At 44.9% G+C, this 17705-nt stretch overlaps 2 protein-coding genes across 4 annotated transcripts; one reads left to right on the top strand and one right to left on the bottom strand.

Moving 5' to 3' along the window:
* Positions 1–8997: 8997 nt before the first annotated feature.
* LOC146182499 (uncharacterized) lies at positions 8998–13515 on the bottom strand. 3 transcript variants are annotated; one of them, XR_014700352.1, is made up of 3 exons: positions 13230–13514; positions 12309–12476; positions 8998–11346 (listed from the first exon to the last, which is right to left on the bottom strand). XR_014700352.1 is itself a non-coding variant. In XM_084577628.1 (3 exons), the coding sequence occupies exons 1-3, from the start codon at positions 13270–13272 to the stop codon at positions 11226–11228; spliced, it is 312 nt and encodes a 103-aa protein (XP_084433754.1). In that variant the 5' UTR covers positions 13273–13515; the 3' UTR covers positions 8998–11225. The 3 variants fall into 3 exon arrangements, 1 of the variants encoding a protein (XP_084433754.1); XR_014700353.1 differs by having other exon boundaries at positions 12309–12430; positions 13230–13513; XM_084577628.1 differs by having other exon boundaries at positions 12309–12456; positions 13230–13515.
* A 414-nt stretch (positions 13516–13929) lies between these two features.
* PIG-V (phosphatidylinositol glycan anchor biosynthesis class V) lies at positions 13930–17441 on the top strand. The gene is made up of 2 exons (XM_084577627.1): positions 13930–14093; positions 14486–17441. Exons 1-2 carry the CDS (start codon positions 14034–14036, stop codon positions 15710–15712), a joined length of 1287 nt encoding a protein of 428 aa, XP_084433753.1. The 5' UTR covers positions 13930–14033; the 3' UTR covers positions 15713–17441.
* Positions 17442–17705: the final 264 nt, after the last annotated feature.

Here is a 17705-nt window from a genome sequence, read left to right as displayed (position 1 = left end):
CAAGCGGTTTAACTACTACCGAGGCACTTTTTTGTGCGACTTTTATGCTTCTGAGTGTTCTTTGCTAGAAGCTCTCCGGCACCGATGCTTGCTGCTTGTGCTAGTGGAACGGTAGAAGTAGTGGCGTTCACGGTTTACATTGCTTGAAAGCAGTTTGTCTAGTGAACACTTCACAGACTTGCAGCTTGTGTCAGCAATACGGCTATTTAATGCAGCAAAATAGAAAAATATTAATGCCATTGTCATGAGGCGAGCCCAAGCTTTTAAGAATGGAATTATGTAGTGGTTGCATAGCATTTGACCCAACAGTCAGACAGATGACTCCACAGGCTGAGAATATTTAGTCAGCCATTTCCTTTCCTGTCCTGTGTACGTACCCTCTCTCTATTTTGTAATGTTGGTAATTTCCTACACCTAGAATAAAGCAGCTTGTGCTCTGCCCTGTGAACCATTTAACATCTCCTATTCTAGACCTGCTCAGCACGAGTGCCAATGTTTTTTTGTGGATAGTGCACCAATCAGGCCAGTAGAAGACTTCACTGCCAAATAGTGTCATAAGCTTGAGCTTATTGAAGGCACTGTGCAGCTGAAGAAAGCCATTTAGCAATCGCCATTCCTTGCAACTTTCAGGCTCCAGGGTGTTTCCGAAATGCAAATTTATTGAAGAACCCTGGCTAGTTTTGTTCAAGCTTGGTTGCGGGCTATGCACATTAGCCAGCTGGCAAACTTGCACTGCAATAATTTGCACAATGCTAACAAATTAGGAACAGCCCAACAACTTGAGTAAGTTTGAAGCATGCAATAAAAATGGATTCCTCACAGTTAAGCAAGGTGCGAAACTTTTGATTATCGGTTTTCAGATGGGCATCTTATGCACAACAGCTGTACAGGAAACATGGATTTCATGTTTGGCGAAAGAAATTTTGGCTTTGTACACATCTTTGAATGAAGCTGAGCATTGGGCTTTTCAAAATGCATCATTTCATTTTTTGCATGTGCAGCTTTGTGGCCAAGCTTAACCTTAGCTTTGGAAACAGGTGCCGGCTTTGTCACTGCAGCCTCCTTGCACACAGCGCAGGTTGTGCACAAATGTTGCTTGTTTGCAAGGCAAAATCTTGCAGAAAATGTTTCTGCACCTGAACTTATGCCTACAGGTACACCAGCTGGGAAAACTTTTCATGCCATGGATCTGTTTTCAGCCATGTTCACTTGTACCCTGCTGCGGTGGCTCAGTGATAAGAGAGCTTGATTGCTGATCCCAAGGATACAGGTTTACTCTCAGCTGCGGTGGCAGCTGATGGAGGCGAAATGCAAGGCGGCTTTGTACTTTGCGATGTCAGTGCACATAAAAAACCCAGGTGGTCAGAATTTTCTAGAGCTGTCCACTACAGCATCCCTCATAGCCAATAGACATTAAACCGCATAAACCGAACAGAACACTTGTCAACTGTAAACTTCCATGAGGAGAAAACAATCTATGCAGCTCAAAAGCAGGCCCTGTGGCTGCAGACAGTTCACCAAAATGTACATGCGAAATTAATTGCAAAATAAAGTACAATCCCTTTGTGCACGTTACATAAGGCATTGCAATCCAAGGCAAGCACAGATGGTGGAGGTAGGTGCAGCATATGTCTAGTTATCAACAGGCAGTATTTCTGTGCATATCAGCAAAGTATATGGGGTTTTATTTCCAGGCTGTTGGAGGGCCACAATTTTAGCCTCTTGGGAACCTTTATTGTGCACTACTAATACTGCTGCATATCATACGGGCATCTTCGCATATTGCCTCTATTGAAGCAGCATCACTTTTCTATGTAAAAGTGAATATTCTAGTGTCTCGTTGCAGGTCTGCAATAATCATTGTAAAAATGTTGAGAATCTTTCAGACGACTGTGTACAAACTTGACTAACTACACATAACTTTCCGCATCCACAAAACCATATGCTGGCTTAGTCCTTTATCTCAGAGCTTCATTTGTCATTGGCAATTGTGCCAGTATTGCCAGTGACAAGTGGCACTTGTCCAACCTGCTCTTACATTGCTTGCACTGCCAATGAAAAAGGAATAGATCTGGTAAATACATTGATTGCATTTTCAACTCTACTGAGCCATAGTTATCCATGGAAAAAAAAAATGCACATTTCAGTCTAGCACACATTTTTGGCATGACAAAAGTCATTTTATGATATTGCCACACACAAAGAGTGCCGGTGGCGGTGATGCCTAAAAAAAAAAAAAAAAAAGCTCTTTCGTAAAGTAGTTCAGACAGCAGCTTCGCTGACAATCTAGAATTTGTACCTGACAGTTACTCTGACCCCGTTTGCGATGTGCATACACTGGTAAAAAAAAAAAAAAAAAAAAAAACAAAGATGGCGAAATGACAGCATGCTTTACTAATAAAGGAAACTTTTTAGAATTAGAATGGTATGAAAAACATTACAACTAAACCTGGCGATGTTAGTATGTTTTTCGGGAGTTAATTTGGCAGTTACAGGGTTAACGTGCAGCTAACTCCATATAATTAGCATCAATTAAATGCTGTGTATCTTGGGGACCATCATTAACAATGTCATGCATGTGAGCCATCACATGCTTGAGTTCATTAAACATACAAAATATGTAGGCACCTTTTATTCAGATAGCATTTGTATACAAAATCAAAAGCACCATGGCAATGTCAGAAGCAGCTTAGGCATATAAGCACAGCCTATTTTGAACATGACGTGGAACAGGTTCCTTAGCTCTCATATTTTTCAGAGTCGGCTAACAAACAGATGTGCATTTGCAAAAACCTGCATGGTATGCAGATGAGCCATTTCTGCCACTAACAAAATGAGCCACTTCACAGATTTCCATATGGTCCTTCCAGGTTTTGAACTCTGCAAAAAGAAAGATTTTCCAAGTTGTCAAAAGTGAGTCTCAAAAAAAGACAGCTAGAAACAGAACTCTTGTAGACTGGAAAATACAAAATACAAAAAAAAAAAAAAAGTACAGGTATTGCCAACACCAGCGGATTGCACAAGTAAACTGCGTATGTTGACATCAATTTTTGGAAGCAGATTTCGGAGGCTAGGCTACACAGCCATGCAGTCAGCCATAACTACTGCTGGATGAATGTCAACATATCCAAAATGAGCTAGATAACTTCTTATCAAGTTGTCCTTTGTGTGCCTTCATAGAGGCTCTGACTAGGCTCAAACATGGCAAATAGACTTGTCCTCCGCACTCATTGGTTCTTTACAAAGCCTGTCACTGGAAAGGCCTAAAGCTTTTCCTATTGGTTCATTGACTTGAACATCTTCGGTGTAACTCCGCCTGGTTGGGTACTTGAAACAAAAGTTAAAGAAACACCATCACCAACCAAATTTTTATTAGAACCCGACATTTCGGGACCAACTTGGTCCCTTCCTCAGGGGCGACTGAAGTTTGAGGCCCGCAGTAGCAGGCACACGTGGCGAAGTCCAATTGTGTAGCAGAGCCAGGGTAGCGTCCCCGGATTCCTGTTCACTGCTGCAGCTGTCAGCCGGATGAACCGAAAAAAGACGTAACGTCTTTTGAAAGAATTGGTCTCCACATCAAGTATGTTCACCTCGTCAAAGGTGATTTTATGGTCGGCACATTCGCAGTGCTCGGCGAGGGGGGTTGCTTTTCGAGTTCAATTGCCGAGCGTCATTTTTGTGCTGCAATATGCGCCGACAGATTTTTTGTTTCGCCGATATACGAGGCAGAGCACTCGGAGCACGAGATTTTATAAATAACGCCTGGTTATTTTTCTTTGGGAATACGGTCTTTTGGTAGCGGCAGAAAACGGCAGACTGTTGAGGTAGGTTTGTGCGACAAACAGACGTGTTTCCGCAGGATGCGTGCAAGCGCATCACTGGTGCCCGCCACGTATGGGAGCACAATGCGAGGGCGCTTCGTCGTTTCCGTGCTGACCGACCCTCTTGTCTTGCTAGCTCGACGGCGGGAAGCACATTGGAATGAAGGCGCGTGTATAGCCATTCTTCTTCAGATCGGCCAAGCATAGGCCGCTGCCTGCTACTGCGGGCCTCGAACTTTAGTCGCCCCTGAGGAAGGGACCGAGTTGGTCGCGAAATGTTGGGTTCTAATAAATAATTTGGTTGGTGATAGTGTTTCTTAAACTAGTGGTTCATCACACCGATTAACAAGCTACAAGAGCCTACATATGCTCTTTGCAACCTTGTGTTCTTATTCCATCATTTCAGTTCAGTTCAGTCGTTCAGTCGTGTCCGACTCTTCGTGACCCTATTGACCATGTCACGCCACGCTTTCCGGTCTCTCACTATCTTCCTAACATCACATAACTTCATTTGCAGTGCCTCGAGGATGCCATCTAACCATCGCGTTCGCTGCCTACCCCTTCTCCGGCAACCCTCAACCTTTCCCAACATCAAATCTTTCTCGAGCGACTCCTCTCTTCTCATCAGATGACCAAAGTAGCTGAGCTTTAACTTTAGAATTTGACCCTCCAATGAGCAGTCAGGGTTTATGGTCGACAATATTGACTGATTTGATCTTCTGGCAGTCCAAGGAGCTCTCAAGAGTCTTCGCCAGCACCACAATTCAAACGCGTCAATTCTTCGGCGGTCAGCCTTTTTCACAGTCCAACTCTCGCATCCATACATCACAACTGGAAAGACCATAGCACGAGTTATACGGATCTTGGTTGGCAGACTAATGTCTCTGCTCTTTACTAGGCGGTCAAGGCTAACCATTGCTCTCTTTCCCAGAAGCAGGCGTCTCCTAATTTCATGGCTGCAGTCTCCTTCCGAGGTAATCTTGGAGCCCAAGAAGAGAAAATCTGTCACAGCTTCCACTTCTTGTCCCTTGATGCTCCAGGACTTGATAGGGCAAGACGCCATGATCTTTGTCTTTTTAATGTTCAATTTAAGCCCAAACTTCTCACTCTCTTCTTGTACGCGCATCAGAAGTCTCTTGAGTTCCGCTTCACTTTCTGCCATTAAAGTGGTATCATCCGCATATCTAAGGTTGTTGATACATTTTCCAGCAATCTTCACTCCAGCTGAAGACTCGTCCAGACCGGCTTTCCATCATTTACTATCAGCCAAAAAGAACTCAGTACTCTGTTTGACAGCATTATCTGCACACTGGATTCACTTTTATTTCGTTGCAACAAGGTGCCAATCACGACAAAGGCACTGGTCATCGAACAACAGAATGCCCAGTGCTCAGTTTAAAGGCAACAAGGAAACAGGTAAACCTGCCAAGTACAATGATCAAGAACAATGCAGAAGCAGTGTTGTGTTGTGGCAATTATTCGAGGTAAATCTCTGTGCATCATCATTGTACAACAAAGAGTAAAAGCTGCGTCCAGGTGGCGTAAAGCGTGAAAAAAAAAAAAAAAAAAAAGCTTTGCGGTATGACTTCCCTCTCAAAGAAGCAATGGCCCAATGCTCTACATTGAATAGAAAGTTAGGCAAAAATAAACATCAAGCAAAATATAAACAGTGTCTATCAGTTATAATAGGGCTATAGGCACACAACATACAATTTCTGGACATGTATCGTCCCTGGGGTGCTGTCAGCAGCATCTGGGGACAATTCCATAGCCCATTTCATCTAGATGAGTGAACTTGATTTGCGGAAACAGCAGCATAAAATTTATGGTTTTCATTAAATCCACGATGGTGATTCAGCATCCAAACCTAGAGTCTGTCTGCTGGCTTGTAATCTTCATTGTCATTGTAGGTTACGTTAGGCATTGGTGCCTTGCTGGCTTTTTATGCCAGCTGGGCGAGTCGTCGGGCTACTTCTGCACGCTGAAGGTAGGCAGTGACACTGAGGCTGTCCTTTTCCGTTACATGTGGCATCAGCATGACATTGAGCGCTGTATTAAGGCGAAAGCCTTTAAAGGGAAACTGCACTGGTTGTAGATTTTGATGAGTTTCAAGGAATCAAATGATTACAGCTTCCAGGTTAAGCATGCAAGATATCTTCGCGCTAGCGTTTCAAACAATGGCGCAAATAGCGTTTCAGCTATCGAGCTTCTCCTCACCACACAGCGACGTGTGGGGGGAACATAATGACATCATTGACGGCACCGGTATGTTTCCCGTGTAGAATGGCTTGGTTGAAAGAAGTAAAAACAAGGCTACCAAAATTGAAGGCCCAGAAACATTGTTTGATGGCATCAAAAAAAGGACCGCATGATGTGGGCGAAGGTAACGAAAAGAAAAAAATATTACCGTCCTTGATGTCATCATCGAACTTCTACGCAGTCCTTCAGTGCTGTGAGGAGAAGCTCGAATTGTAATCGTTGATTACTTCATCAGTTTTAAAGATAGCACACAAACACAAACACAAAGCATTACCGACAGCTTATGGAGAGTCAAATTCCTGAATGTCGCAGAATTCTCGAAAAGTGAGGCAGCTGCGCTTTAATGGCTCATACTGTCGGCGTTCGTTCGGTCACAATATAGCTTTCAATCAAATTACATCACCTGAAACCGAAACTAATGTCATCGGAAAAATAAAAATCCTGCATCCCTCGCATCGCCAGCCTAAGCTTTAACCAACTGCGCCACGCCCGGGATCGTGAACTGCACATAAATCTTGTCTACAGTCGTTTGGTTTGGTTTGCGGGATTTAACATCCCAAACCGACTCAGGCTATGATAGATGCCGTAGTGGAGGACTCCGGAAATTTTGACCACCTGGGGTTCTTTCGCATCGCATAGAACACAGGCGGCCTTGCTTTCGTCTCCATCGAAAAGCGGCCGCCGAAGCCCGGTTACGATCCCGCATTCTTGGGAACAGTAGTCGAGCGCCGTAACCACTGCCTTGTCTATCGTGAGGATGAGTTAAAACACACATCAAAATTCTCCTTGTCTGCATGATGCTGATGCGGCCACTCCCCTTTGTAGCGAGGGATCACAGAGTTCTTCATTAGGCCAATAAATAAAGGAGTAGAAAAAGAACAAAAACTATACCAACTGCTGTGCATTGGTCAAAAGTCCAGAAAAAAGAAAAGAGGAAGGAAAAGAAGGTGGGAGTCCTTCAACAATCTTCTCGTTTACGCCACCAGTCAAGGCGGAGAGTTTTTTGTATTATGTGGTCTTTTGTCTTCTCTCTCAATGATGCTGAGTGGATTCAAATCTGGACAACTAGGAGGCCACAAGTTGGGAGTGATGTGGTTATTGGAAGTTGTTGGCCAGCCACTCGTGGGTGACGCGGGCGGTGTGGGCGAGAGCCGAATGTTGCTGAAAGACACAAGGTTTTCCTTTCGAAACAGTATCGGTCCAGAGCTTCACAACGGTGGCAAGCACCTCTGCGTACTCGGCAGCATTAACGCGGAGTCCTTCTGCAAAACAGTGTGGCAGCTTGACATCACCCTTGTTGCTGACGGCTGCTGACACCATCACACACAAATTTTGTGTGCAATGCTGTCAGCACCTCATTAGCGCTTCCGTAAAGCCATCTTTCATTATGGCAATTAGCTTTTTGGTCTTGATCGAAGTTCTTTTCATCCGAAAGAAAAAAAAAAAGAGCATTCCAGGCTCTTCAGCTTGCCTAGCAAGCGCTTGGACCAGAGCAGACAATTCTCCCGAGCTTTACCAGAAAAGAATTGCGCCCTCCTCATGACACAGAAATGGTACCGCACGTCCTCGTGCACAGCAAGCCTGACAGCTGACTCTGCGACATCGAGCTCCTTTGCAATGGCCCGCATTGACTTCTCTGGGTTGTCACTCACGATGACTTGCAGCCTCTGAAGAAAATCAGGTGTTCTGACGACGTCTGACCGCTGATTGTGTTTTTTCCTTTTCGCCACAGATGCCACGTCACCGTCACAGCACATCAGTTCTGTTCGCACCTAGTTAACAAAAGACCTCGCTACATTCAGAAAGTTGGCAATTTCCAAGTCGCTATGGCGCGCGGCCAGTGCGATGAGGACTGCATGGCGTTTCATTTCCTGCGTCAACTTGTACGCTTCCATTATTCAACAACCTGCGCAGTATAAATGATAAGGGGTCAACCAACAAGAAGCCGCATGCCTAGATACATATGCTGAGCCTGCTGGTGTCTATGGCGATAAGGAGTAGTAACCTCAAATACCTCATGCACCCAGTGACCTACGAGACTGCTATAACTGTGCCTAGTGACGGGCAATCAAAGTAGCTTCAACATCCTCGAGCCTTCCCTCGTGAAGCAAGTGGTCAAATTCATCATTCGCAAAGAACACGCAGTGAGCAAAAAAAAAAAAGAAATTACAGGCTCTCAATTCGTGTTTGAAGTTTTCAGGTGCAATCAAATCTATTCGCTACAACCCATCATGCTTCGAAAATCTTAATGAAAAGCATGGGTAAAAAATTGTTCAGAGTGCAGTATGAAAGACCTGCAGTAGACATGCAGTAGACCTGCAAGTAGTGCTAAAGGAACACTGAAAGAAAAAGTAGGCTTGCAGCGATGGTATACTGGCTCCTAATCACAAAAACACCACTTTCACTGAAAACAAAACTCTTATAAGGTAGAAAAAAGAGAACAGAAATGCAGGCAGTGCAGAAATTGCAAATGCATGCACAATGACATGCAAGGGATCCCGGAGGCTGCCTAACATGTATTATGGTTGCATATTTGAATTGTTAACTTTTGTTTCAAAAATGGCAAAAAGACAGGCTAAATATTGGAAGCCAAAAATAAATTTGCGCTTGGCAGTGCCACAGGCAGTCAGTTTCGTTTTGGTATGTTTTGGTTCTTTGAAGTCACAGCTATGCATTTGGCATCACCACATGGTTTCATTTTTGATATACATGCTTTGGTTTACAAGTGCGGAGCAGCAGAGTTTTCCTCTGATGAAGTTCATGCCTCAGTAAGCGCTTCTCTATTGAAAAATCTGGTATGAAATGCACACAGGATTAAGTTATAACTTACTGGGCAGAATAAACCTCCACAGACCCGAGTGGAGCTGGGAAAGAAAAGAAAGGCTGGAAAAAGTAAGATTTAAAATGGCATGGGTGCTTAAAAAAAAAAAAAAAGAAAAGAAAACAGCCTCGAAAGGGATTTAATCCTAAGTCCTTTGGAGTTTTAACTGAATGTCTTAGCCATTGCGCCACACGAACAGCTGAGACCTCTCGCATTACATTACTTGTGTAGTGCACTTGCATTTTTTACATATTTTTCACTAACCCCTAAACAATTGCATCCCAAGTGTGCTGAATGCTTTTGCTGGCTGTTAATAGTGTCACCGATGTCTCATATCTATGATAAGCATAGGATTTTGCCAAAATATCTCGTAATATCTCTATTTCTCTATTGTCTGCTGTCCCAGCGTGCATGCACAGACCTTACTGGCACATCAGCTTGCCATCTGCAGGGCAGCGACGCTAGAGTACACCACATAAGGTGTAGACACCCAAGGAAGCATTGAACGAAAGGGAGCTCAGTTGGTTCATATTAAGAAATACAATAGTGAAGGAAACGAAATAAATTGAACAAAACAGGCCCTGTGTACCCCTTTTTTCTTTTAACTTTCTGCCACAATGCATTGTTCACCCTTTGCTGCTATTCAAAAAAGACCATCTGTAGCAGTCTTTACTCGTCACTCGTGATGGTAGCTCGGCAATGTCAGTGGCCGCATCCATAGCTTCGCTAGCTACAAACTTTGCCGCCACGTCAGCGCTCGTACATTCTATCCTGTTAGTCAAGTGACCTCAACTCTAAAAAGCACCGCATGCTCTGTGGGTGCCAAGGTCAAGATTCACTGCGAGAACTTTGCAGTCAAGCTCAGGATCTATGCCTGGTGCAAACAAATAGACGGCTTTGGCGAACTGTAGCTTTAATTTCAGCTGCTGCTAGATTGCACTGCTCGCTATGCATCAAGAATCACGGAGTCTATGTTTACACCACCGTTTGCGTCATTTTCGCAAGTCTAAATCCCTTGGAAGGAAAGCAGACCTCTTCAACTTCAAATCGAAATATCTCAGCAATAAATGTGTCTTGCTGCCGGACAAGCGACAAAAAAGTCACGAAACACTGCACTATTAGATTCTGGCAACAAAAAATATTGTCATGGGTCCCATACTGCAGAAAATCTGGCATCCATGAAAAATTAGGGCATGTATCTGGCAAGTGGCAGGAAGGTGACGCAGCACTGCAATGACTGTCCGTCAGGTTGCGTGACATCACAAGGCCACATGACATGACCAAGTCAGCAGGTGCTGCCACACAGGGTGCTTTTTATGGTATCAAGTTAAAAAGGAAAACAAAGAGAACATTGCTTGGAGCAATTACGCGCCACTATTTGTTTCTTGCAGGTGTATCCGTGACAAAGGTTTGTGCATGCAGGGCTACCTGGAATCACTTGAGGCAAATCCTTGAAGCCTTTGTTATGAAATATTAAAAATTGTAGAGGTTCAGCTCTCTTTGAACCAAGTCAAGAGCATTAGCCATCGGCCGGTGCCGCATTTGTAGCTGCCGCTTCAGTCTTGGCTTGATTCCGCATTTGGTAAGCTTCTTGGCAATAGGCTAGTCTGGCTTCTCGTTCGATGTCTTGGCAACCTGTCTGGCATGGTTGCAGTCTCTGTCTTTGGCACAAGTGGATTCCTCTACACCACACTGCCTCCTTTTGTCATGCCGCCTGGTGAATTCGCCCAACACTATGCTCGCGGTCTCGACTGCACTTACCCAGAAATGTTTTAAAGCAACGAACAGAATATGGGTGCACAAAACACAGACAACAGAACATGTTGGTGCCGCTGCAAATGAATGAACGAAATAGCTATTAGAAATGACAGCAGTGCCTACTCTGCTGGCAGAAATCTTGAGCAAAAATTTCTCATCAATTGGCCCTAATTGGCTATACAAGGCCATGCGACATTTTCCCATGAAAATAGCAGTGACTGAAATTTTTCATACTTTCACAATCATCTTTTAGCAAATAATGACCTGCTTTTGTTTCGCACTACATGCGCCATAGTGTCAGCAAATAAATTGCAATGCTGTTTGTACAGCAAGCGACTGCAGGCAAGGGACACATCTGGGTGATATTTTTGAGGTAGTCGTGTAAGCCAGATATCGCCCAAGTTTCTAGGGCAAAAAAATTATGGCATGTAATTTCTCCCTAACAAAGATTACCAAAGTACTGCCTGCTGAGAACTTATTCTCGGCAAATAATTTCAACAGTGTATGGAGCAGAGCATGAATTCGGGCAGCCCGAAAACCTGGGCCGGGCTGGAAAATTGCCATTTTTATTGGTCTGGACCTGGCTCGGGCTTGACATGCAGGCCTGGGCTTGAAGCTTGCAGTGGCGGAACCAGGCCAGGCTGGGTAAAGCTGTGTATGGCTTCTTTTGGAGATGGAATTCGAGCACTGAAATCATTCCAGTGGTTTATGAATGAACCACTACTAGTACATATGTTGACAGAGAATGAGAGAAAGCTCATTTGTAAACAGAGTTTAATCAGTGCCACTCGGTACTTTGTCCAAGTAATTTAGTACGAACATGCCGGGCTACATTCAATAACACAAGTGAAAAAAGTTAAAAAGGAATGGCTCAAAACTCGATAGCGAACTGTACTACAATGGAGGTGTTATGAAGTGCTGTAACCTGTCATGCATGACACAGCCCGTTTGCATAAGCACGTGCCTACTGAAGTACTCAACGCCACCAGCTTAGGATTTCTCAGCAATCAGTGAGCAAGAGGGTAGCTTCTAACCTTTGTGTTACTGCCAACGGCTGGACATTTGAAGCCTCATAACAGCCCATGGACAAGGACCTTCAATTGACTGCTCGGCAGGCAGCCATCTGTTTATAAAAATTCTGTCTGCTTTGCCCCCCCCCTCCAAAAAATGTCTCTACGCTACAATAAATGCTGTAGGAATCTTTACATATCCAATAACATATACATGCACAATGAACAGACACTACCGCTTTTCGTCTCCACAGAGATGTGGCAATGTGGCTGTGATTTCTTCAATGAATATGTAAATTTTGGTTTTTTCTGCCCTAGCCCACTCATGTTCCTGGGGCAAAGTTGCCAGGGGGCAGTCTTTTTGTAGGTGATTAAGCAAAGAACTTGCACCAAGAGCCAATTGCTTATAAGGGGTCATAGTTAAAATGCCCGTAATCCATACCTTTTAAATGTACATTGTGCTAGATAGCTTTACATAAAATGTCTTCTCAAAATATTCTTCACCGAGCCTTTGCTTCTGTAGGTGCTTTAACTGTGCCCTTCTCTACCAAGAATATTTTGCAAGGTTTGTCTCTCATCTTGATTTATTGTTATGTGCTAGTTAAGCAATACATTTTTAAGGCGTCTGCCCAGACTTACTTTGCAGGTTTGGCACGGGCCCTGTCGTGGAAGCGCAGGCCGGGTCCGGGCAATGTAATCATTGCCGATGGGCTTGGTACCATGGGCCCGGGATGGTCTTCAAACGTGGGCCAGGGAAGGGGCTGGAAAATCCAACCCGTGCAGGGCTCTAGTAAGGAGTGTAAGAAACTAAAGGTACAGGAAAAAAAACACACACACATAAGGGGAGTTCAGTAGCGAGTTCATTACTTCGAAGCACCGCTACGTGGTCTCCGTGCTACAATGGAGTTGTCTAAACGGTATTTACGTTATCATTTCTGTTGTCTCAACAGAGCTTATCCTTTTGTCGTACCCGACGCAAACTAAGTAAAATTTCATCAAGGGTACGCAGAATATCATCCATATAGCTGCCGCTTTTGGCTGTAAAAGGTTCAGTGCTAGTTTCGAGCTTTTGGTGCTCAATATGTATCACTAGTTTCAAGCTACAAGCAGATCAATTAAGGGGAAATGAGGGTGCTCGTAGTGATGCTCGAGCGATATCATAGGCAAGTACTTCACCCGGATGTGATCAAAACGAACAGCGTATGGAGAATCGGGGCCAAGAACGAAAAAAGCATAAAATGAGCTTCGTCGCCCTAAGCAGCTAATCACTGACGAGTACCGTGAGTATCTGGTTGATAAAAGACAAAGCATCAAGCGCCAGTCAGCAGCATCATAAGACAGTGCAGTGCTCGCCTTCAATCGTGCTAAATTGGCGCGTGCTGTAAGTGCATACCTTGGCACAAATCCCTGCAGTATGTGACAAATAAGAACGGTAAGCGGACAGCATATAACCACGAACATTGCACGCAAAAGGGGCAGCTAAAATTTGAACATGGCGGCACCTTCATTGGCATGCTTTGTCCACAACTAAACAAATCTTTTCACAGAACGGGCACTAACCTTTCTGTACCGAAGCCGCAGCAGATGTGCCAGGGTTGTTCATGGCGCGCACACCAGTCAGTTCGGTCGCACCCGTCCGTGCCTCGTTTACTACAACAAAAGCCACGGCACCAAACCGCCGCCGCGGCACCGGCGGCACCCCCAAGCAGGGTGGGTGGCGGGCGATGAGCGGTAGCCCGTCGGCACGCCGTGCCCCCAACTAGGGACAATCCGACCTAGGGATTGCTAGGGATTCAGGGCGACTGTCCAGCAAAAATCCAGGCAACACTGGCATTATTCATGGCGAGTTTTAGCCGCTCCCCATAAAACACCACGACGGGAACACTAGCAGTCCTAATCGTCCTAATTATGCTTAATGCTGAGGGTTTTAACGTTATAACTCTAGGCGATGTCCTAAGCAATCCTAATTAACTATATGGTAGCTAGAAACAAATGAAAATGGAGAGCATGGACCTTCATCCTTCATGATGGAGAGCCCGATTGGCTATCCGGTGTGAGGGTGTGAGTTCACGTTCACTTTGCTTGAACAATGGCTTGAACGGCGAATAAAGGAATGCCGAACGAATTTTCGTCCAAATAATGCAGTAATTTTAACATCAACATTTATTTCAGAGGCGATGTGTGCTTGATTTGTGATTAACAATTGTGCTTGCGACATACGACGTAACGCACAAGTCAATCAAAGCCAATTTATCGAACCGCATAGGAAGCCGCCATGTTTTCGAGTTCCGTCAATTTCGTTCACGGGCGCGATGTTTGTTGGCACAGTGTGGCCATAAACGCCTCATCCGTGAAGCCGGGGACATGAGTTCGAGTGTAGTCGTGCTTGCACTCTTTTCCCGCTTCGTTATATTTCTGCTTCAGGTAAACTTCTCTGCGCAACGTACTGTAAAAAACCAAACCACTGACCGCTGTAGCGGCTGCTGAATGTATCACGCTTTCGCTTTGTGGTAGGACGTAGAGCGAGCGGCAGGGTTCTTGATTATAGACTGAAAGCATTGTTTTGGAGTTTGCTGTTCAGCAAACTTGTGGCAAGTTGGGCCTGCATGCAGCAATAAGATCAAAAACGAAACGGCCAGGCTGTGCCGGTGCTGTTCGCGCTGTTCTGAAAGGAGATAGCGCTTTAGCAGATCCATTTTTATGCATGCTTAGTTGCGATGAAATTGATAAATTTATTTTAGAAAAGAAAACTATGAAGCCGTAGGCTAGGGATAGGTGGAGGACCAAAGAGACTGCCTTCTCCGACTCATTTCCAGGTGGCCTTCAACTGGGCAGTTCCCGACCACAACGCCGACGCGTTTCGGTCGCCATGGGCCACGAGCACGGACCTGGGCGACCGGCTCGTCTCGTGGCTCTTCGCGGGTCTCACGCGCTGGGACAGCCAGTACTTCCTGCACATCGCTGAACACGGCTACACCTATGAGCAGACACTAGCCTTCTTCCCTCTATACCCATGGCTTGTCCGCCAGACGGCGGATGGACTAATTGATCCGCTCACGAACGTCTACCTCGACCGCCATAGCGTAATCGTTCTCAGCGGTGTTCTCGTGAATGCAGCCTTCTTCGTGGTGGCGGCCGTCGCGCTTCATCGCCTGACGCATCATCTCTTCTCCAAGGAACAAGCCGACGAGGCCGTCCTGCTCTTCTGCTTTAACCCGGCGTCCATATTCTTTACGGCGTGTTACAGCGAGTCGCTCTTCGCTGCAGTCAGCTTCCTGGGCCTGCTTCTCCTGGAGCAGAACAGGCCCAACCTAGCTACGCTCTTCTTCTGCCTAGGAGGCCTGGTTCGCTCAAACGGGTTTCTTTCGGCTGGCTTCCTTCTCTACTCGGGCCTGGTGTGCGGCCTGACCCCTGTCAGGTCCGTCTTCCGAGCGGCGTTCTGCTTCTTGCCGTTTCTGTTGTTCCAGTGCTACGCTTGGTCCCTCTTCTGCATACCCGACTACTCGCAGCGGTTTTCTGCAGCTGTCTTGAACCAGGCAACCGAGTCAGGTTTCAGGCTGGCAGGCCGAAATGCTTCCAAATGGTGTTCGAACCTCATTCCATTTTCCTACGGATATGTACAGTCACACTACTGGGACGTTGGCTTTCTCATGTACTATCGCTTGAAGCAGCTGCCAAATTTTCTTCTCGCTTTACCGGTTGTCATTACTGTCTTGCATTCCTCAGCCAGTCTGCTGAACCGTTGCAACGACAGGAGGCACATCCCGTACTTTCTGCATGCTGTTGGCTTCCTTTTTATTACAGTTCTTTTTGCAAATGTTCAAGTGACAACACGACTCGTCGCTGCTGCTAGTCCTGTATTGTACTGGACCACGTTTATTGGGCCCGACCGACGAGAGAGGAAGACTCGTTGTGTTGTGTGGGCTGATGTAGCAATCAATTTGTGGCAGGGTGACACCCATTCAAAGCGGATTGTCGCATATTTTATGGGTTACGCTGTCCTGGGAACAGCTTTGCATGTTAATTTTCTACCATGGACGTAAAAGTGTTTTTCTTTTCTCTTTTCTCATCCAAGTATTGTGATAAGTGCATTTCCATTACAAGTTGTGAAAAAAGCATCGTTCTTTCTATTTTGCTTTACTGTGTGACTCAGTCTTCCCACATACCAAATCAAAAGTTCACAAGCTGAAAGTTGAAGCATTGCATCAAATTTTCTTTTCAACACGTAACACTATTAAGTGTCGCAGTGAAAAGAAACACGCATATTTCATTATCAGGCCAACAATGATGTGCAGTTCATGCAGATAATGACGGTCTACACAAATTGCAGATTGTCACTGGTATGACAATAATATATAGTGAAAGTCCTTTTCCAACAACAAAGTCACCGTTTTGATGTCTGAAACATGCATGTGTAATTTAGACTGGAAATGTATGATGTTTATTTTAACCAGTGCTCATTCCAGTGTTTACCTACATGGTTAGAACCATTGATTTTGATCATTCCATATTGTATGGCTTTACCAGTTCAGAAGTTTGAGCACCACGTGTGTTGCTGTGCTAGTGTTGTTAAGTACAGCTGTGCATGCATTTCTGTTACATTGTGGTGTTAATATTTATGTGGAAAAAAAAAAAAAAATCTTAAGCCCCTAAGCTTTCTGTATGCACTGCTACTAACTACTACTACTACTACTAGATGTAGCTTTGCCCTTGGTGCCCTCGTCCTAGATGTAACTTGCTGCAGTTTGAAAGAAAGATTTTGAATCCATAATTGTAAACTCTTGGTGAAATGGTCTAATGGTGAAAAATGCTCGCAGGGTGGTTACCATTGTGTAACGCGGCATTCAGAGGCAGTTGACTTCACAGAGACGCATGATATCACTCCACTCGAGACGGTCAGTGTGACGCATTACCATGGTACATTGCATTGAAGTTGTTGCATGTTCATCAATTAGCGTGGTACAGTATTAACCCCAACAATGCCAGCACTGCAGAACCAGGAAACAAGCTGCCACTGTAAAATATTGATGCTCGAGATCAACTTGAGTAGTGTACGAAACTTCTACATCACTCGTTAATGTTCTCACAAGTACTAGATTGAGATGAAATGGTGTCAATTTCGAATTGCTTACTATAAGCAGGTATTTGAGCATTTTTATCTCCCCACACCCTCAACACTTTCTTCCAGGTGCTGTAGAGGCACTAATAAAATCACGCTATCTCTTCCAAAATGGGAGCCGAAAAGTTTGAACTGTGCTATTCTCCTTGGTTCCAGGTATATTTGTTGAAAACTGGTTTGAATCAGGATTGCTCTATGTTTCACTGTGTAGCCTTTTCTCTTGCTTGCAGCGAACTGCATTCACTTTGGTGGAGCAGCTGTGTTAGGCACAGATCTGTGCCAAAACCTTGCAAACTACGACTAAGTGTCGCTTTGATGTAACGATTGATACCAGTATATGCGAGGTTAACTCGCCACTAATTAACAACTCAACCTTGCTGGTCAAAGTTAACACGTTGCCCTGTACTAGTGTGAGTACCTAGTCGGCCTCAAGGCAATCCAGCATTCTCTGTCTGTGAGCAGGTGTAAGGGTCAGCATCAGATGTCCCAACTTCCACGAACAAACTCTTGGTGACAAAGGACATTCTAGTCATTGTTGCTTGATTATTAGCAATATCCAGGGCCCTACAGCAGTGGTGTTTGTCTGCTTGTCTAATTCGTGAAATAAATTTTCACATGGTGGTGCATCTTTCGTTTCTTTTGAAGAGAAAAACCTGTAACCCGGTGCCTTATTTAAGTTCCTAGTCTGCCAGATTTGTCGTGGTCGCCGTCACAAAGGTTACCATATCCATTGTCAGGGACACAAGGGACTGTAGTGTGAAGGGTGAGCCTGGGAGGCAACAACAGCTGATCATGGGAGAGACAAGAAGAGACATTTTGCAAAATGCCTCAGCTTTGAATGTCCAACACGCAGAAACGGTTTGACGTGTTCACGAGACTTGTGAAGAAAATCAACTATAGGTCATGAACCAACACAC

This window comes from Amblyomma maculatum, chromosome 8, assembly GCF_055883805.1.
Source record: "Amblyomma maculatum isolate TAMU_Amacu chromosome 8, ASM5588380v1, whole genome shotgun sequence".
NCBI classification, from domain to species: Eukaryota; Metazoa; Arthropoda; class Arachnida; order Ixodida; family Ixodidae; genus Amblyomma; species Amblyomma maculatum.
This window is presented reverse-complemented; position numbering and strand designations above follow the sequence as displayed.